This window comes from Ceratotherium simum, chromosome 1, assembly GCF_057802395.1.
Source record: "Ceratotherium simum simum isolate JZ-2026a chromosome 1, ASM5780239v1, whole genome shotgun sequence".
Classification (NCBI taxonomy): Eukaryota; Metazoa; Chordata; class Mammalia; order Perissodactyla; family Rhinocerotidae; genus Ceratotherium; species Ceratotherium simum.
In genome coordinates this window covers 63,454,287-63,475,469 of record NC_141900.1, presented here as the reverse complement: position 1 = coordinate 63,475,469, position 21,183 = coordinate 63,454,287, and the positions used below count along the sequence as shown (strand labels likewise).

Below are 21,183 nucleotides of genomic sequence, written 5' to 3'. Positions count from 1 at the left end.
GACAAAACATTATGAAAACAAAATCTGTTAGAGAATGACAGGGCTAAGGTAGAGTTTTGTACGTGGTACAATCGGGTACAGAACAGAGTGTGTGAACCGTTAGATCCAGAAAGACTTGTTGAAGAGTAATATTCAAGTTGAAGAGATAAGTAAGTGATAAGTAGGCAGTGTCTAGGCAAATGGTAATATGTGTTAGAGGTATGTTAGGGGTGGGTGGAAGAGAATTCCAGACAAGGGATTAGCATATACTAAGCAGGGAAATTTAAAACAGCCTAGTATGGTAAGGGAATTACAAACAATTCCCTATGGCTGGAGTAGTGGAGAGGAATGAAGGGAGTAGGGAGTAGAATGAAGTGAGGGACATGTTTGGAGAGAAAATCAGACCCAGATTATGTATTGTGTTGAGAATAACATATGCTTATGCTTTCCTGTAGGAAATGAGGGCATATCTAAAGAAGTTTAAGTAAAGTTTAAGAATATATAAATTGATATTTTAGAATAAGATATAGCAAACTATAGTCTGTGTTCTAAATCTGGCCCACTACTTGATCTTGTAAATAAAATTTTATTACAACATAGCTAAGTTCATTTATTGGCATATTGTCTATGGCTACTTTTGTACCACAGTGGTAGAGTTAGGGAGTTGTCATAGATATGGCCCACAAAGCCTAAAATATTTACTATCTGGCCTTTACAGAAAAGGTTTTCCAAGCCCTGTTTTGGAAACATTTCTGTATCAGTAGCTTGGAGGGTTTTTACTAAGACTAGAGGTGAGGAAACCAGCAGGGTGCCTCCTGCAGGATTACAGGGAAGAAATGATGTGTTAGAACTAAGGTAGTACAGGGACTCTCCAGGAAAGAGATGGCATATAAGAATTTAAGGATTCAGCTGGATGCAAAGCTAACGTAAAGGCAGCAACCTAGATTAAGTGGTTGGACCGTGGTCCCATTTATAAGGATTAGAGAGAAAGATGATGAGTTAGTTCTGGTTTGGACATGTTGAATTTAACTAGTGAGAAAAAAAAAGTTGAAAATAGTGTTATCAAACACTTTAGTTTCAGCTTAAAATTGTACCACAATTAACTAGAATACAAATTTGGCTGTCAGTGTTTCCTTATCAGGATACTTTGGGTATTTGATTGGGACAGTTCTTGTTTTGCCAATTATATTATAGGACTTTTAGCATCCTTCACTACTGGGCATTAAATGCCACTATCACCCCCGCCTCAGTCATTGTGAAAACCAAATAGGCATTTGTATATTTCCAAACACCGTATTTCCTTTGATTGGAATTTCGTTTCCTTCCAACTTGCACATGGCTGTGTAATGAATTGCCAACAGTAATTCCAGATCATATATTTTCTCCTGATGAGTCACAGAACACTCGGATATTTCTGAGCTGTTGAGACAGCCACTCTAGCCTAATGTGGCGATTTCTCAAAGGTACCATTCCAGAATGACCCCTCTTCCAGTTTCCAACCTGTTTCTTCCAACCCTGTCTGCCCTCTCCCATCTAGATGTGTCCCCTGTACCTCAGAGTCAGTAGATCTAAGACTGAGCCCATCGTCTTTCTCCTCAGCCACATTCTCCCCCATCATCCCTGTGTTCTCTGCTTTGCTGGAAGTCTCTGGACGATCACACCTAGAGGCAGTACCGCCTCCTGCTGTGCGTGTATCTGTGCCTCCATTACACTCCTAGCTTACAGTGACACTGGATCTCACTTTCCTTACCTTTCCTTTGAGCCATTGCAACAGCTTCTAAAATGATTTTCCCAGCCTCCGCTCCACCTGCTGTCTCCCTTCCCATCCATCTTACCAGATTAATTTTCCCAAAGAACATTTAAAAAATCCTATTACAATGCTGCCCAAACATCTCAAGGGGCTTCTAGTGCCCTTCTAAGTCCCAACTCCTTATCCCGACACTTAGGAGCCTCCCTCCCTGAGCTGATGATGGTCTGAATTCCCAGGCTCTCCCTCCCCAACTCCAAAAGAATCTCTAAGCCACAGTCATTCCTCAGACACGTCCTCCACTTTTTTCTATCCTTGCCACTTTGCTTATTCCACCCCCTCACCTAGAGTGAAGAGACTTAGGGCTTGACTCAAACATCACAGCTTCATAAAGCTGTTCGCAGCCCTCTCAGTGGGAGAGAAAATATCCTCTCTCCCATCCCTTCCCAGGGGCCTTTATTTGGGCTTCTCATTTGGCCCTTTCCATATACTTCAGGGGTCATTTTTGTGCTCAATTAATCTCTCCTATAAACTCCTTGAGGGCAGGCAGGTTGTGTTGTATATCTTAGCATTTTACGTAGCATCTATCACAGCGTTTGTTACACAGCGGATGTTGAACATATATTTCTTAAGCACTTCACTGGACTATCTACTAAAAAGTCATAGGAAAGTTATATAGGAGAAATGGAACTGACTCATGATATTCAAATCAAGGAATATATTAAATGAATAAGACCAAACTATTTTCTTCTCATCTGATCTGGAGCTCCTGCATAGATGAATTTTAAAAGAAAGATGCGACTCATCAGTTTCCGGGGGAAAATATGGAAATGCCCAAGTTAATATGTAGTTCCTCTGAAGCATTGCTGTTTCTCTTCAGGTTTTATTGATTTCATTGTGGAACCCACCTTCACTGTGCTCACGGACATGACTGAAAAGATCGTGAGTCCGTTAATTGATGAGACCTCCCAAACTGGTGGGACAGGACAGAGGCGATCGAGGTCAGTGGAGAAGCTTCTCAGGTTGGTCTGTCCAAGAGGGCAGAATTCTTCTTTTGGAAGGGGTGGGGGTGGTATTTCATAATGATGTTTGCCCTACCTCCTTCTTATAAGAGAGATGTCTGCCTCTTTCTTTTTCTCAGTGGAGTTGCAGTTGTACTACCTGCACTTTCCAGGCTGGCCTGGAAAGGAATGACCGAGGTCCAAATCGTGACCGGCAGGTCCCTGGTACAGCCCCAGTCCTGTTCTCTCTCTTGGTGCCCTTGCTCATGGCAGCCCCAGTCACTGCGCTTTTACCTGCTGTGCCCGGGCAGTCCTCACTCCTGATACTCCAAAAGGAAAGTACCACTGATCAGAGTTATCACAAGAAATGAAACTGACTTTCATTTCTAGGTTCAGGAAGAGAATGAAGTGGAGAAAAAACAGCTGAAATTTTAAATCGCCTTCTGCCGCAACATCATTCTATTGAGCGTAGGTTAGTAGTTAAAGCGTACAGGCTCTGGAGTCAGATTGCCAGGGTTGAACATCCTCATCCCATCGCTTCTTAGCTGTGCAATCTCAGGCAAGTTGCCTCAGTTTCCCCATCTGAGAAAATGTGGATTATAATACTCATAGGTTGCAGGGAGGATTAAATGAGTTATTCAGTCTACGTAAAGCCCTTAGGACAAGGTCTAGCACAGAGGAAGTGCTAATACGATAAAGCTAACACTTAGTCTTTATTCATAGTACTACTGCTGGTGGTACCTTGGCTTTGTCATAAAGGAGAAAGGAGAGAAATGGAATGAATACGAAAAAGAGAAGAAAAGAGCAAAAGAAGAAATAAATAGAGAGAAGGGAAGGCAAGAGGAATATTAGGACAGTGGGACTCCAGAGATGCTCAAGGAGGATGGAACCAGTCAAGGCTGCTAACAAGGAGGACCGAGTCCCACAGCCCCACAGCTCTGCAAGCACTGGGCTGAAACTCCTCTGCTTATCTAGTCAGCCTTAGTTGTCATTCAGTGGGTTTGCATTCATGTCAGTCACTGCTTTAGCCATCTGGAAGTGTATGATACTTCTTTAAAGTTACCCAGAAGGATGGCACTTTCTATATTTGCAAAGTTGCCTATGTTTAAAGCTTAAAGTAATATTTATACAAAAAAAAAAAAAGGGCTCTTGCATGAATGATCTCCCATAATCTTCAAGCTATCTGTGCTCCTCCTCCTGCCCCCAGGAACATAAGGAAATCACCTTATCCTGGCCTCGGGGATCCTGGGATCAGAGGCACCCAAGTACAGGGGGAGGTGTAGAGAAAGTACAGGGGGAGCTGGAGAGAAAGAGGAGCAGGGGTTCTGGATAACTTGGAATCGTGGTCATTGTGGAAGCAAATGGGTGGACTGTGGAACCGAGTAGAAGTCCAAGTTCAAATTAGTTAATTTCAGAGAGTAGAGAACAGAAAATTCATGTGAGGAGATTCTAGTCATATTGAAAAAGAGAGGAGACCAATCAACAGAGAAGAAATTTGGGGATTATTGATACTCAAGGCCAAAATCTTGATTTTTTTTTTTTCCTGCTGAAAATACAGAATTTCCCACACATCACATATGGAAAATAGGATAATTACAAGCCTCAGGACACAGGAATCTCACAGCAATAACTTGATGAGTGCTATGCACTCCTCTCTTGGGCTTGCTCGTTGGCATACATTTTCCAACACTAACCCTCCTCTTTGGTGTGATTTTTTTCCTCCAGTTTGAACAATATCAGTTCAGCAGGTGCAAAGCGGTCGGGTGTCAAGAGCACTGGCTCAGAAGGAAGTGCCCCAATCAACAATTCCGTCATCCCTGTTGACTATAAGAGTTTTAAAGCCACATGGACTGAGGTGGTGCACATCAACCGGGAGCGATGGAGGGCCAAGGTGCCCAAAGGTAACATGCTCCTGGGGAATCTTCCAGGAGACTTGTCCAAACCACTCAGCACCCACTCATGAAACAAGGCGTTGCCACCCCTGATTTTAAGTGTTACAAATGAAGCACAATCTCAGGATATAGATTCAAATTGCTGAACATTAGAATCTACCCTCTTTTGATCTTCCTTATATCTAAAACTCAAGCATGATAGAATGGTGCAGACCACCAAGCCTTTTGACGCTTGACCTTTGTGCTATATGACTAAACTCCTTTTCTTGGGATGAAGATTCTACAGAGGATGGGTGTTGTTTTTTCTTGGTTTCTGCTACACCATCTTGTCATTGTCATTTCATGTCATGTGGCATGATTATGAGGCCTTTATTCCTTCTTTTATCCAAGTAAAGCCTGGCCAGTAGCCATGTCGGCCATTATGTTGGGGTAGAAGGAGCTTAATTTCCTTACCTGCATTTTTATCTTCCTTTCATGTTCACAATTTCCCTCCAGTTGTTACTCAGACTGATCTTCTGAGATGAAGGTAACTTCCAGGTAAACAGAAATTTGCTGACGCAAACATCATCAAAATTCAGATCAGAAAAGTCATGATTCTTGGTATTATACACAAAAAATGGCTGGAATCCGCGTATCTCTTGAAAGCTGAAATTCATTTGTTCATATGTGCTCATTTGTGTTTATTGACCACGTACTATGCGATCAGCACATACTGTGTGCTCGTGCCGTAGTCTCGGTCAGGACACATACTTGAGAGAAGGGGTATGAGGCTGTGAGGCCTGATTCCAGGGAGGGACACAGACCTGGATGGCTCTTGGTGCCCGATGAGGGGCTGATCCCAGTGGATTTTGTGGAGGTGAGCCTTGACGAGCAGTCAGTTTTTGCTGACGTGTACTGTGTGTCAGGCTCTGTGATCCATGCCAAGGGTGCAGAGATGAGTAATAGACATCCTTGTCGTCAAAACTCATAGTCTGCAGGGAAGGGACGTTATTACAGTTTCTTTCAAAGGAATAATAGGGGTTCAGTCAAGGCCTTGCACTGGTCGCCAGCACCCACTGGCTCTGAGCCCCAGACCCTTATAACAGGCAAGGAGAGTTTTAGCCCCAAACACAACACCCCACACTTTTATCCACCCAGTGTCCACACAAGTGAGAAGAATGGTAGGAGGAGTAGCCAGGCAGAGCATGTTCTGGCAGTCTTGGTCCCTCTTACATGAGGGGGCTGCTTCTAGGGTGGAGAGAAGAGACCTAGACAGTTGGAATTATTCAAAAGCCAGTTATTCAACCATTGTGATTTGTCTACAAAATCCTGTCCAAGTGGCTGCTCATTTCAGGTAGGGCAAAAGGTTTATATTTATGGCACTTTTAAGGCATAATTGGGCCCTTATCATTTCGGGACAGGTGTTGCACCCTGAGCTATGGAGGGAGCCAATGCCTCTTCCATATTTTCAGTATAGCCTCTCAGTCTATTCAGATGCTTTAAGCATTGAAATCTTCGGGCCGGCCCCGTGGTTTAGCGGTTAAGTGCTCGCGCTCCGCTGCTGGCGGCCCGGGTTCGGATCCTGGGCGCGCACCGACGCACCGCTTCTCCGGCCATGCTGAGGCCGCGTCCCACGTACAGCAACTAGAAGGATGTGCAGCTATGACATACAGCTATCTACTGGGGCTTTGGGGGAAAAAAAATAAATAAATAAAATTAAAACATTGAAATCTTCCCTGTTGGCAGGCGTTGTAAGCAATGATGGCAGCTACTGCATCATCTCAAAAGAAGCACACTCTTATAATCAATTACACTCATTACACTTGAAAATCCAATTCCTGACAACACGCAATTTAAAGAGGTACTTCAAAATTTGTTTGCAACTATCTGGCTTACTAAAATTACCTTCTGAAACTAATCACCTGAGGGAGCATTAGATAGTTTCTTTTCCAGGGCAAACTGGCCCTTTAAAAATGACAGATAACTAAACACTAATAATTTAAAAATATGTTAGGTATCCTGGTAGAGATATGCTTAAGCTATTTACAGAGAATAAAGGGACTTGTCCCTCACCCTGCTTGGGGCATTTGGGAAGGCACCTTGTAGCCAGGACTTGAAGGATGCCTGGGGTTGAGCCCTGAAGGAGGTGTTGTATTTAGAAATGAGAAATGAGAAAGGGGATGGACAAAGGCACAGAGCCTGTGGGAGGATAGTTTAGGTATCAAAGAAAGTTTCAGTTAGTGGGGAAGAGGGAGAATTGAATCCCTACTTGCAGTGTGTGCTCTTTGGCCAATTCAGGTAGATTCTTTGAGAAAATTCCCTTTTGAGGATAATACACATCATGGAGTTGATGCAACGAATAGAAATAATATACATAAAGCACTGAGAAGAGAGCCCGCACATGGTTAGTGCCTGGTGCATGGTAGCTGTCATTTTAAAAAATTGGAAAACAAAGTTAGAGGTTTGAATGCAAAGTTGAGAAGATGGTGGTAAAAAAAAACCAACCTATAACTAATATTTTATAACATTTCAGCCTCCTAATCACGCTGTTGCCTGATTGGGTGGTGTTAAGAAATTCAGTTGGAATCTGTTTTTCTATTGGTGACCAGTTTGTACTAGATTATCCCAGGCTGTTTTACTCATTGTTCTTTTTTACCAGAAAACTCTGATTTCAAGAAAGCTTGCCCTGCATGGGGCACTGGAACATATGTTGTTATTAAATTGATCAGAAATGGAACTAGATTTAAAATCTTGGTTTTATTAACCAACTTGATTTGCAAAACTAGTTAGGCCAGAACCCATAGTTGTTAGGAAAGATTAAATCAATATTTTTTTACAGCTCTTAGGGCTGAAAATCGTTATTCCCAAACAAAGATGTGTAGGTATAATGATTTGCAAGTCTAATCAATATTGATCAATTTCCATGCAATATTTAATACTTTTTAAAATTTTTTTCTGGTATAAGAATAATATTTGTTTAGGTTACAATGCTGAAATATAAATAAAATATATAAAGAAGACAATGAAAATCACTCATAAACTCTCCAGCCAGATATAACCATTGTTGAAATTCTGACATAATTCGTTTTAATTTGATTTACTATGCATATATATAAGTAAAAATTTTCCCCATAAATTGAGATCATAGTATAATATTGTCTTGTATTTTGCTCTTCTATTTCTATTTTGAGCATTTTATTCTGATCCTGAATATTCTTAGAAAGTATGATTTAAATAGCTACATCGTGTGTAATGTTGTAGTTGAACCATTCCTATGTTACTGAGCATTTTGGTTTCCAGCTCTTCATTATTGTATACGGAAATGGTCCCTGACTTGTGATGATTTGACTTACAATTTTTCAGCTTTACGATGATGCAAAAATGATAAGCATTCAGTAGAAACCATACTTTGAATTTTGAATTTTGGTCTTTTCCCAGGCTCGCGATATGCGATACAATCTCTCGTGATGCTGGGTAGTGGCAGGGAGCCCCAGCTCCCAGTCAGCCACAGGATCATGAGGGTAAACAGACAATTCACTTACAACCTTTCTGTACCCATACAACAATTCTGTTTTTCACTTTCAGTACGCAATAAATTACATGAGCTATTCAGCACTTTATTATAAAATAGGCTTTGTGTTAGATGACTTTGCCCAACTGGAAGCTAAGGTAAGTGTTCTGAGGAGGTTTAAAGTAGGCTAGGCTAAGCTATGGTGTTTGGTAGGTTAGGTATAGTAAATGCATTTTCGACTCATGATATTTTCAACTTACAATGGGTTTATAGGGATGTAACCCCATCATAAGTTGGGGAAGATCTGTATAACATTGTTATGAACATACAAGTTCAAAAGTCTTTGAGCCTAGGGTCAAGCCTGGTGGTGCAGCGGTTAAGTACACACGCTCCGCTTCAGCGGCCCCAGGTTCGCAGGTTCGGATCCTGGGCGCGCACTGATGCACCGCTTGTCAAGCCATGCTGTGGTGGCGTCCCATATAAAGTAGAGGAAGATGGGCACGGATGTTAGCCCAGGGCCAATGTTCCTCAGCGAAAAGAGGAGGATTGGCATCGGATGTTAGTTCAGGGCTAATCTTCCTCACACACACACAAAAAAAGTCTTTGAGCCTACCTCTATTTATCTAGGATAAATTTCTAGATGTGAAATTCCTCTCTCAAAGTAGATGGAAAATTTTAAAGCTTTTGATATATATTATCAAATTTCTCTCTGTAAAGTTTTTGTTTTTTAACCAATGTTCTCTGGCAGTAGAAGTGTAGGAAGAGTGCCTATTTCCCTATATTTTTCCCCCTCTTCATTTTTCCCATTAGGATGTTTATATTTTTAGTATTGATTCCTAATAACTCTTTATACATTAAGGATGGTAATTCTTCAGTGGACAAAATATCTTGCAATTTATGCCCTACCTCAGTTTGTCATATGCCATTTAAGTTTGTTTATGGTCTTTTTTATACATCCTATTTTTATTTTACTAGAGATCACCTTTACATTTTTTATTGAATTATGTCTCTATCAACGCAAATATGAAATAGTACATAGTGAAAGTCTTTTACAAATGCTGAGAAATTTATTGAATTTTTACTTAATTCCTCCATCATTACTCAGTTTTTATTGAAATAATATGAGATTTTCAATCTAGATGATTGTAAGTTATTTTATAATTAACTTATCCTTTAATATTATTTTTAATATTTGCATCGTTTTATGTCTAGATTAAAAACAATTATTGTTATCTAACACTAAGATTTACTGGTTTTATTGCACTTTGTTAACATTTTCCCTATTCTTCAGTTTTTAATATTGATTGAATTTTTCTATCAGCTGGAGCACTTCTTTGGCTAAAATTTTCAGAAAGGTCTTGTGGGAATACCTTCTGAGTCCTTAGATGTCTAGAAGTACCTTTCTGTTGCTCATGTATATAATTGAGAGTTGACTATTCAAAATTCATATAGTATTTTGGTTGTTTTTTTTTAGTCAGTCAGTTTCTCTCCTTTTCTCTCTTCCTGTTTGTGGGTAGTTTAAGTAGGCATTTCAGAAAATTATATCAAGGGATAACAAGGCCAATACCATTTTCATCCAAGAACCTATAGTATCATTATTCCAAAAGGCAAATTAAATGAAGAAATCAATGTATTTCTCCAAGACTGCACAGACATTCAGTGTGGAATAGAACCAGCTCTATGGAGGCATGTAACTTATGGATCATGAGGGCTCTGCTCTACCTTAACTCTGTATCTGCTTGCTTTTGGCCATTTTCATAATGAGTCACGTCACCACAGAAGGTCTTAAATGGAAATAAGAAGGAAATGGGATTGAACAGTGATGTTTGCTTCCTACTAGTCTAGAAGCCTAGGAGTGCTATGGATGTTAAATCGAAGGCCTGAAAGTTAATTCTCTGTACATATGTCATCATTGGAACCTGTTAACATGTACAAATTAATTGTGCTCTCACCTACTTTTTCTCATTGTAGGCAAGTTTTATGTATATTAGTAATTTCACTCTGAGAATATAAAGGAATCTGATTACAGCAGAACAGACGTACCTCCTATTGATTTATTTTCTTTTTTCTTGTTTATGTGTTTGCTTGTAGACAAAAGTCTACTCGTTTTAAGTAGTACCACTGGGTGCTGATGGCTGATCACACTAATAGCAGATATTCCAGAAATACTAGAAAGAGATGGAAGTAGAGTGGAGAAGTTAAGGAACGTGGTAGAGCCGCCCGCTGGAACCCGATTGCTGCGGGGAAAGGAATCATATAGTGGGGCAGGTTCATATTGGATCTGACTGTGATGTCATAAGAGCTACTATTCATTAATTTAAACATTAATTGCCTGCTGTCAGCTGTAGATGAGCAAAAACAGATTTGTTTCTGAGATGTGCCTCCCCCAGTTTTTATTTTTTCACTAGATTTTCCGTAGAAAATTGGTCTGACTCAGTTGTCAAATGAATTTTTCTTGCTCAGATAGTTTATGCTCTTTCATAGCAAACCAGAATTTAACACCCTCAGCTTTTATCAAAATTACTTTTAACTTGGGGATATTTTGAACGTTGAAAGTTGCTACAAATTCAGGGGGGGTTCCGGGAGAGGATTATAAATGATTTTACCTCATGCCTGAGTGTGAATGAATTCTCCTCCTCTTTGCCTTACTTCCCCTCTCTGTGTAGTAAGCACTGTCATCTTTGTACTCACCTACATTAGTGGTTAAGGAAACTAACATTTGTCAAATGACTAACTCTTGTAGGATAGGACTTTAGACATTGTATACTTTTCATATTTTCCACCAGTCTAGATTGCTGGGGATAGAATATGTACAAGTCAGGTTCATTGGCAGATAAGGTGAAGCAGACTCGTTATGTACATTTCATTTAGTCAACAAGTACTTCATGAGCATCCGCTATGTGCCAATGCTGTACCAAGCACTGGGAATTCGGTGATGGAGATGACATTAGACCTTTCTCCTTGGGGCACTACAGAAGGATGAGGGGAAGTCTGGATGAACAGTGTAGGGGGCCTTTTGTGGCCCTACGGTCTACTGAGAATGCCATCTCACTATCATCTTCTGCAAGGGGATTCTTTTACTCTTTGGTTGTACTTTCTGTAGAAGTCAGAAGACATGCTATACTATATATGCACATAATTATGTTATTTTGTAAAGACATCTTTCCTTACTTTTTCATTGTAAATTATAAATACATCCTGCTGGGAAGTAGAATGTCACAAAATACTGAATGGCAAACATTTAAAATTTAAATCAACGCCTGTCAACCTTGATTGTGTGTTAGAATCATCTGGAGAGCATTTAAAATATCCTATTCTTGCCCCTTCCCCTCCACATCTGATTTAATTTGTCTGGAGTGAGGCCAGGGCATTGGTTTGGATGTGTGGATAGATAAATCAATGAAAGGATGAATGAAACTTCATAATATATTAAGGAGGACATCTGAGCCAGGAACTATAAGGACAGGAAAAGTAAAATGAAGCCAAAAGTCATAGACATCCGCAAAATACAGTGCCATAAAGCCCCAGGAACGTGTGAACCTGGGCCACATTTGGGCTTTATACCCTCTAGCAGCCAAAACAAAGAGAAACGATCACATGCGTAACCACTCTGGTACCCATTAGGTTAAAAACAAACTTGTTGTCTATGAAAGCTAGCTTTTCTCAGGACCAAGACTAACCAAGGGAAATAAAGAGGACTTCTCATAATGAGATGTGGGACATTTTTAACACATCTAGAGAAAAAATGCAGTGATGCTTTGTAAAATTTGTAAAATAGGGTTACAATAATAGTAGCTGCTACGTGAGGTTTTGAGAATGAAAGGAAGCACCTCTTGAAAAGCACTTAGCGTAATAGCTGATATAGAGGACACACTCAAGAGAAGCTATTGATGACAATAATAATATTAACAATGCCAATTACAATATTGGTTTGTTAATTATTATCCTTATTATTACTTTTTCCCTGCTCCTCCTTCTAAGCCACTGTTTTCAGAAATGACATCAGTATGAACCGGTTTTATTGATTTCCTGAATATACATACCAACCTGACTTGAATTAACCAAAAATATACTCGAAAGACTCAGTAAACACCTTAGGTCATTTCAGTGTATTAATTCCCAGTGCAAATACTTGTTTTTGTTCAAAGAGGCAATTCTCCTAATGTCATGACCTCTCTTTATCTTTTCTATGCCTTTCCTAACTTGCCACGGGTGCAGAGGAGAAGGCCAAGAAGGAAGCAGAGGAAAAGGATCGCCTGGCCGCAGAGGAGAAGCAAAAGGAGATGGAAGCCAAAAGCCAGACTGAAGGCGCAGCTGGCAAAGCTGAGAAAAAGACGTCGGGGGAAGCTAAGAATCAAGTCAGTGGAACCCGCACAAACAGAAGCGACAAGCCTCTGGGGAAGAATTCCAAAGCTGAGAAGCCGTCAGGAGAAAAGCAACAGAATGGTGAGCAGAATTGTGCTGGAGAAAGGCTCTTTTCGGGGTGTTAGTGACGTGATGAATGGAAACTGGCGAACAACTGCACCTATGAGGACGGCTCACAGGGCAGGGCTTCCCTGAGCAGCCAGCTGCTGCTGATTGCACCTCACTGGGCTGTGGATCCCATTAGGAGCCCATCAAAAGCAGCCAGAAGCTTCCTTGGGCCATTCTGTGTGGGGAGAATAATTCATTTTGGGCCCTTCCCAGCTGTTCTGGAGACTCTAGCTGTGTCTGCCTACCCACTGGGGAAATTACTGTTAACAATCCCAGCACATTCCTGAGTGCTTACTGCCAAAATGGGTGAATGGAAAGTCAGGCTTCCATATGTACCATTCCCCTAGCAGGGCTGGGCCTCAAGTCTGCCTAGGGTCTGTTCCTGTAGTAGGTGTCTATATATCTGTAGGTGAATGTGTACATTAAGGTAACCTGGGACTGAGGGGTTTCCTGGGATGCAGGGCTTCCACTTTTAAAACCAGAAAAGTTCCAGGCTGACTGGGATGAGCTGGTCACCATCTTGTGCATAGAGTTGATGATTTCTTGTATTTAATGAAACAAATATTTACTGGTTAACAACTATGTGCCAAGCACTGTGGTTGAGACTGAAAATTTAGAACTGGAAAGGCCACAAGATGTCCACAATCTCACAGGGCATATGGACATCCTCAGAAATAATTCTGAGCAAGTAACAGTAGTGGCACGGCAGATAAAATGCCCAAGGGACAGGTGCAAAAAAGAGATGTTAGCTTTGCTGAGTCTGGGGATTGCGAGATGCAGTAAATGTCAAAGAAAGATTCAAGAGGAGGTGATGTCTGAGCTGAGTTTTGTTTTGTTTTCTTGAGGAAGATTGGCCCTGAGCTAACATCTGTTGCCAATCTTCCTCTTTTTTTCTTTTTTCTCCCCAAAGCCCCAGTACATAGTTGTATATCCTAGTTGTAGGTCCTTCTAGTTCTTCTATGTGGGATGCCGCCTCAGCATGGCTTGATGAGCGGTGAGTAGGTTCGCACTGAGGATCCGACCTGGTGAACCCCGGGCCGGTGAAGTGGAACGTGCAAACTTAACTGCTATGCCACCGCGCTGGCCCCAGAGCTGGGTTTTAAATGCTGAAGTTTGCTCATCAGATGGGAGGCAGGGACTTCTCAGCCAGAGAGAACAAGATGAGCTAAGGCGCAGGGGCATGGAATTGCTTACCTTGTTTACGGAAGAGCAAGAAGTCCAGAGTCTCTGGAGGTTTCAGATGCCAGGTTGTGGCAAGGTAGTTTGGCAGCCAAGCAGAGCTGGATTCAAGTCACAGCTGTGCCTCTCACTCCTTGGGGGCCTTTGCCAGGTTACTTAACCTTCCACTGCCTCTGGAAAATGTTCATAAAAATACCTACTCACAGCAGGGGCTACTTGTGAGCTTCTAATAATAATAATGATAGCAAAAACAACAAAGATAATAAATAGCATTTATTGACGATATACTGGATGCTGTTTTAAGTTCTTTCTTTACATATTCCTTCTCTTACCTGCCTGGCAGGGCCAGGTGACCTACTCTGAACCATGCTCTAGCTATTATGCTACATAGCCTGGGTGAATGAGAATTATGTAGAAAGTGCTATAGCACAACACTCTCTAATTATTTTTGCAATCAACATACGTAGCATGTAGAATCAGAAAACAGTATTTTAATACATATAATGATGATAATAGCTGATATCATGTTCCAAGAACTTTGCACAAATTCCCTCAGGTAGCCCCCATGACACCCTAGGAGGCAGGGAAGGCTGTCATCTGACTTGTCCAGCCCCTCAGCAGCCTGGTTCTGGAGACTGCTCATAACTAGTTTGCTTTGTGTTCAAGTGCATCATAGTCAGAAAATATGTTCAATCTCATAAGAATTTAAGATATACCTGCTGGAGTTTTAGAGGGCAGTGCAAAACACCCCTTTTCCCCTCCTGAGATCACAACCAACTGAGAGAGAGATACGAGAATCAGAAAGTCAGTGATCAAAATATTATCTCCGCTGCAACTAGAGCTGAATTGGAAAGTGTGGACTTGGTCAGCTGAGCACAGGCTTCTTCACATGTCTGCCCTGAACTGAGCTTAGCCAACCAGACGCTGGCAGAGCAGGCGCGCTCAGGATTCGTCCCCTCACCCCCATCCCAGCATCCAGCAGGCTGCTTCTGCAGGGACGGAAAAAGTGTGTGTCTTGTGGAAAACACATCTCAAAGGGGGCTGGGGGCTGGAGAAATGGGTAGCTGGGCTGAGCTGTGCATACTCAACTCCTCCTTCTAGATGAATCTCTGCTTCCCACAGGAGGAGTATGTAAATAGGGCTGGTGAGAGAGCCAAGATGTGTTTCTTCCCTACTTTTTTTATTTTAGGAAAGTGGGTTAAAAATGTCTTTCCCTTAATAAAAACAGTCATTATAATATCACTAACATTTATTGAATACTTAATAGGTGCCAGACATTGTACATGAGATTTTACCTACATTAAATCATTTAAAATTCCTAACAACTCTGTGAGGTAGATACACTCGTTCCCATTTTCTAACGAGAACACTGAGATTCAGAGAGGTTAAGTCACTTGCTTAAGGTCAAGCAACCACTAAGTAGCCATTTCAGGACAAATTCAGCTCTACGTGAGTCCAAATTCTGTATCCTATAACCAGCATGTTCCTACTATTTGGAAGTTTCAGTGCTATCGGGGAGAATAGGAAATCGGAGAAATATTGAGACTCAGCTACTGTCCACAAAAAGCTTATAATCTCTTTATTCCAGGGGTTGGCATACTTTTTCTGTAAAGGACCAGTGAGTAAATATTTTAGGCTCTGCGGGCCGTTCAGTGTCTGATGCAACTACTTAAAACTGCCGTTTTCTCAGAAAAGCAGCCACAGATAATATGTAAACAAATGAGCATGGCTGTGTTCCAATAAAACATTATTAAAATTCAAATTTGAATTCTATGTAATTTTCATGTCATTGAATATTCATCTCTTTTTTTCAACCATTTAATAACATAAAAACCATTCTTAGTTTGTGGGCCGTATAGGGCCAGGTGTTGGGGCCAAGTTTGGCCCATGGGCCATAGTTTGCCAACCCCTGGTCTGGTCGGGGACAGAAACCATTGAAAGCAATGCTGGTCACAAAGAAGGTTGTAAATTTTACGAGAGAGGTATAAACAAATACCCAGAGAGGGCAGAGGTGGCAATAATTTATTTTGAAGACAATTAGGGGGAAAGCCTGAAAGAAACAAACAGGAGCCTCAGTCTTCAACTAGGTTGGGTTGATCTCACAACTGTGTTTATTTCCCAAGGTAAGCAACAGTCTACCATTTCCCTTAAAAATTAAGTATTAAATGAGAGGTGGGAAAAGAAATCAATTTAGAGCAATAATAAGAAAGGCTAATGGTGGTTTGGGACTGTGTTACAACAGCCTAATTAAAATGATTTATAACTGTACCGAAAGGCTCTTTTGTTTCCCCCGGTTTATTGAATAACAGCTCGCGTCAGCCATTGCTCCATATTCAACCCATGGGAAATTACCTAGTGGATTCTGTTCAAGGAACATCATCAGACAAACGTGTCACTTTCCCGGCACCCTTCTTTGTGGTTGCCCGAGATACTTCCAGGATAGAGCTGAAGAATGTTGGTTAAGTGGAGTTCTAGAGGTTTGGTCTCCTATCAGCAATTATGGGATTCCCCTAAGCTTTGGTCTCCATCAAGGCACTTCCTCTCTCAGCCTCCACAGCCCTGACTGAGGAGTAGACAGGCTGCCCTGGGCTGCTGGCTAGCATCCAGCAAATCGCACTGCTCCTGCTGACTTCCGGAAGACATCCTGGTCTTGCTGCAGCTGTGGGTAAAGCTCCAGTCCAGGGCAACCTTGAAGGTTTAAAGTATTGTGCATTAGGGATGTAAAGGCTCATTTAGGAAAGAAAGATCATTTTTCTGCAGGGAATTAATTTGACGAGAGGGCTCAAGATCCTCGAGTCCATCTCTGGCATCCTTAAAATATGCAAAAGCCGGTAGTATTGGGCTGATTCATAGGACCTCCAAAGGAATCCATCTCTTTTGGCCATTGGTGGTGGTAAAGTGTGATGACCAAGTCGTTCACTTAAACTCATCCTGCTTGTACTCAGGCCCGAGTCAACTCCCCTTCCCCTCAATCCCTCCAGCCAGTTCATCCCATTTCAGAATCAAGAATAAGAGGAAACTTGGAGAGTTTATTGACTCCTAACTTAGTTTGGGATTTGTCAAATTCTATTAAAAGTACTTACTTTGTAGAATATATCACAACCCAAAATGGTCTTGAATTATCCATAGATGATCATTTCCTTGTAAGTCTGTAGGCCAAAGGCATTTAGAGATGGTAACGGTAAACAGAAGCCTGAAATCTAAAACTGAAGCTTCATAGGGAAGTTGCAAAATCTAGTAGTCGGGAGCTTAGCTTCTAGAATCAGCCCCATCTGTGCATATTGTGGTAAGTTACTTTATCTGTGCCTCAGGTTCCATGGCCGTAAGATAGAGATGATGATATGAGTTTCACGTCAATTCTCCACGAGTTGATTTAAGCAGGATCACTTTGTAGAACAGTTGACCATTGTTCAAAAACTGTCAGATGAATGTCTTAAACCAGATCTACAGTAGCCAACAGGAGCAGTTTTGCTACCAGAGGGAGATGCACGTGGAAGGTTAGGGGCAGAGGTGGGAGCCAGGTAGTGTGTGAAACACAGGCAGGCGGGCAGTCCACTGCACTCAGCACAGCTGGACTGACCAATGCGTGTCAGAGTGGCTGCAGTGAAGTCAAGGAAAAGGTCAAACTTGAAAATCGTCTTCAGTCATTTGGTGAGTTAGTTATTCAGCAAATTGATTATTTAGTGAATTAATCTTTGATGAATTTGCCTACTTTCAATAATGGTACCTCCATAATGGGGTAGTTGTAAGAATTTAATGAAATGATGCATGCAAAGCATTTAGCACACTGCCTGGCACAAAGAAAACAACAAAGATAATGTACCCTTCCTACCCTGAGCCCTGCTTGCTCCTTCCTGATTGCAATTATTATTAGGGTCTTTTTGCTTCAATAAGTACCAGTATTTTAGTAGTAATGTATTCTTGGTTTTATGCAGGCTAAAAAGAAAGCTGCCATTAGTAAGATTGGTAAGAAAAATATTCAAAACTTGAGAATAAGGCTAGGGGAAGGGGTGCCATGACCTTTCAAAGTCACACTGGCATACTATTGAACAGACCTGTCCAAGGACTAATTATCTGTCTTAGACAGGGGTCAGCAAAGTTTTTCTGTGCAGGCCCAGACAGTAAATATTCCTTGCTTTGCAGTCTCTGTTGCAGCTATTCAACTCTACCATTGCAGCATGAAAGCAACCACAGACAATGTATAAATGAATGGGTGTGGCTGTGTGCCAATAAAACTTTATTTCCAAAAACAGATAGCAGGCCAGATTAGCCCATGGGTCATAATTTGTTGACCCCTGCTTTAGGAGAACATGAATATGTTTAACTTTGTCATTTACTGTTTGAATCAAGCCTAGATAGTGAAGTTATATGCTAACCTGTGGATTTTTGGCTGATAGAGGAGATAACCCCAAAGGTTATGGTTTTATTGCCATGTAGGACATAACTAGTTTTGTCTCTAACCTAATAATCTTATTTTAACATATTTCTAAAATGCCTATAAACACCCATTTCCTTAAATGTTCTTGGGACCATCCTAACTATCTCCTTGGTTCCCTCGTAAATGAATAAGTTTTTGACACGTGTTCGTTCTTTATTTGTATGCATAGTGTTTTTTAACTTTTCCAAATTACATTTTGACAAGGTCAGTAATTAGAATATCATTTATAGCTCTGTCTTATAATAACAACTGTCATTGGGCAATGTGCCAGATATCATATTCAATACCTTAAATAGAGTTATCCTTATCTTATGCCAATAAAGTAGGTATTATTATTTATTATCCCCATTTTGCAGATAAGGAAACTGAAGCACATAAAAGTTAAATAGCTATGAATTGAAATAACTTAAACCTAACCCAAGTTTTTCTCACTCTACAGCCTGATAATAAAGCTGAACTGCCTTTCTCGGAAAATAAGCACTATCGACCTAAGTACAACCCTGTTTAACAGGAACTTTCAGTCTTAATTTCTGGAATTATCCAATTTCCAGGACCTAATATGTGGTTAAAAAAGATATTTACACTCAGACATGTACCCCCTCATGACTAAAATTATACTGTACTTTTTTTTCTTTTTTTACCTTGACAGGTTTAAAGATATTTACAACTCCCCCCTTAGCTGCATACATATACTGTTTGTCGTGTTTATTACTTTCAGGTGACTTGAAAGATGGTAAAAATAAGACAGACAAGAAGGATCAATCAAATGTCGGAAATGATGCAAAGAAAACAGATGGTAAGAACATAATTTCCATTACATTTTTCCATAAAATGTGCAGTTTAATGCAAGCTTGTTAGAATTACACCTAAAATTGAAATTGTGGTTGCTAGTATATTCTTATATTATACCTTGAAAAAACACTTCACTACATTTAAAGAATACTATTATTCCTTTTACAATAATTTACAAATTATTGTTGTATCTCTTCCCCTCCACCATACTTTCTCCATCACAAATGCATTCTATGCTCTTTCTTTTCCCACTTGCCATTTTCATTCTGACCTTTATAAAAAGTTGGTTCTGAACTTGCTGACTGTAATGGAATAGAATATGAGTCTTTGATAGTGAATTGTGCAGCATAAATGGGAAATTTTCCATGTTTTTAGTATCCACATCTTTTTCCCTTAAATAGGTTATTACTTTTGATAAAAACAAAAACAGAAATCTGTTCATTGTTATCATTATGTTGAGAGGCCCATGTACTGGAGAACATACGTAGCTGTAGAATATAGTTTAGTCAGCAAGAGTACCTCTTAAAGGCAAGCTTTGGATGACAATCCCAAACCAGTTAGAATGAGCCTACATTGTAATGTGCTTCGTTACATTACATGACAATGTAATTTACATTACTATATATACATATATGAGCACTGCTTTTACTTTTCATAAACAGCATTCCACTCTTTCTAAAACCTGAAGGTTCAAATTATATTACCCTCTAAACTTTGAACTATTGGATTGAGAAAACTACTTTCACCTTTTATACAAATCTTCTGTTTCACTTGTAACATGGGCTCGTTCCTAATTATTCCCTCATTCATGTACTTGATATTAAACTAAAAATGAAAGTTTCTAGGGAGTGGTTTTTGTTAGAGACCCTGACTCTTTGAATCATACCTCCCTGGAGACATGGTACTAGATGCTAAGCTATTTGAATAGTTTGGTGATAATGCCGTTGAAGAACCAATGCTGGGTAGTCAGGTGGAGGAATAAGAAGAAATTTGAACACAACTCCTCACACATCTGTTAAGAAGGAAGTGGCTCCTTTAGCTTTTATCTCTAAACCATTGTGATATGCTCTCTTTACTCATATGCATGAAATCCATTCTCAAATCTTTCCTTTAAGATCATTCAAATAATTCACTCCAGGTGTCTTATCACATAATGTTTGGGAAACACACATGTGTAAATTTTCACCAAATTATTTATGCAATAGGAAACCACTTACCTGATAAATAGACCCTCCTTGAATGACTGTGACTAGGATGTGAATTATACGTAGATGAAATAGAATTCAAAAGGACAGTATCTCAGCCAGACTCTGTTAGGGGTAAGGTTTGTTCAAATACCAGAGGCTTTTTGCCAGACATCATTTGACCTAAGTCCAGGTAACACAGGTAGGAACATGTACAGTAGAGGAGAAAGGTGTTAACTATAAACCCAGTACCTGGAAGCTTGGCCCATCCTGTATCCAGTGACTGGCCCATCTGAATTCCTACAGCATAAAGCCCAGAATAAACCAAATCCCAAATCTTTAACATAGGGTCTTGAATCCTGTTGCATTTTTGTATTGTGCTACAAATATCTGTTATAATGCTATCATGTGGGCATTGTGGATTGAATTTTATTATCTTCATTAAGGCCTCTTATTTTGCCTTTTTTTTTGTGTGAGGAAGATCAGCCCTGAGCTAACGTCCATGCCAATCCTCCTCTTTCTGTTGAGGAAGTCCGGCCCTGAGCTAACATCTATTGCCAATCCTCCTCCTTTTTTTCCCCCCTTTTTCTCCCCAAAGCCCCAGTAGATAGTTGTATGTCATAGTTGCACATCCTTCTAGTTGCTGTATGTGGGACTCTGCCTCAGCATGGCCGGACAAGTGGTGCGTCGGTGTGCACCCGGGATCCCACACCAGGCCGCCAGTAGCAGAGTGTGCTCACTTAACTGCTAAGCCATGGGGCCGGCCCCGTATTTTGCCTTTTTAAACTGAGTTGTCCCCAAATATTTGAACTAATTAAACAGTTTTGTTTCGTTTTGTGGGCAGGAGTGATGAAATAGATATTATGTTATATTATACAAATAGGTGTAAAGCTTGGTTATTTAATGAACAGGATTCATTTTTTGTTGTTGTTGTTGGGAAAGATTTGCCCTGAGCTAACATCTATTGCCAATCTTCCTCTCTTTTTTTTTTCCCCCTTCCCAAAGCCC

At 40.5% G+C, this 21,183-nt stretch overlaps 1 protein-coding gene across 6 annotated transcripts in view; it reads left to right on the top strand.

Annotated features, from left to right (window-relative positions):
* Positions 1-21,183, top strand: part of PDE1C (phosphodiesterase 1C) — a 506,252-nt gene that overhangs the window by 439,139 nt on the left and 45,930 nt on the right. For 3 of the 6 annotated variants that reach the window (XM_004418849.3, XM_014785896.2, XM_087429328.1), the window contains exons 14-17: positions 2,607-2,727; positions 4,453-4,628; positions 12,328-12,555; positions 18,918-18,995. In XM_004418849.3, the coding sequence (XP_004418906.1) occupies positions 2,607-2,727; positions 4,453-4,628; positions 12,328-12,555; positions 18,918-18,995 (603 nt within the window). Of the gene's footprint in view, positions 1-2,606; positions 2,749-4,452; positions 4,629-12,327; positions 12,556-18,917; positions 18,996-21,183 lie in introns of all 6 variants that reach the window. The other 3 variants (XM_087429336.1, XM_087429318.1, XM_087429345.1) reach the window with 1 other exon arrangement.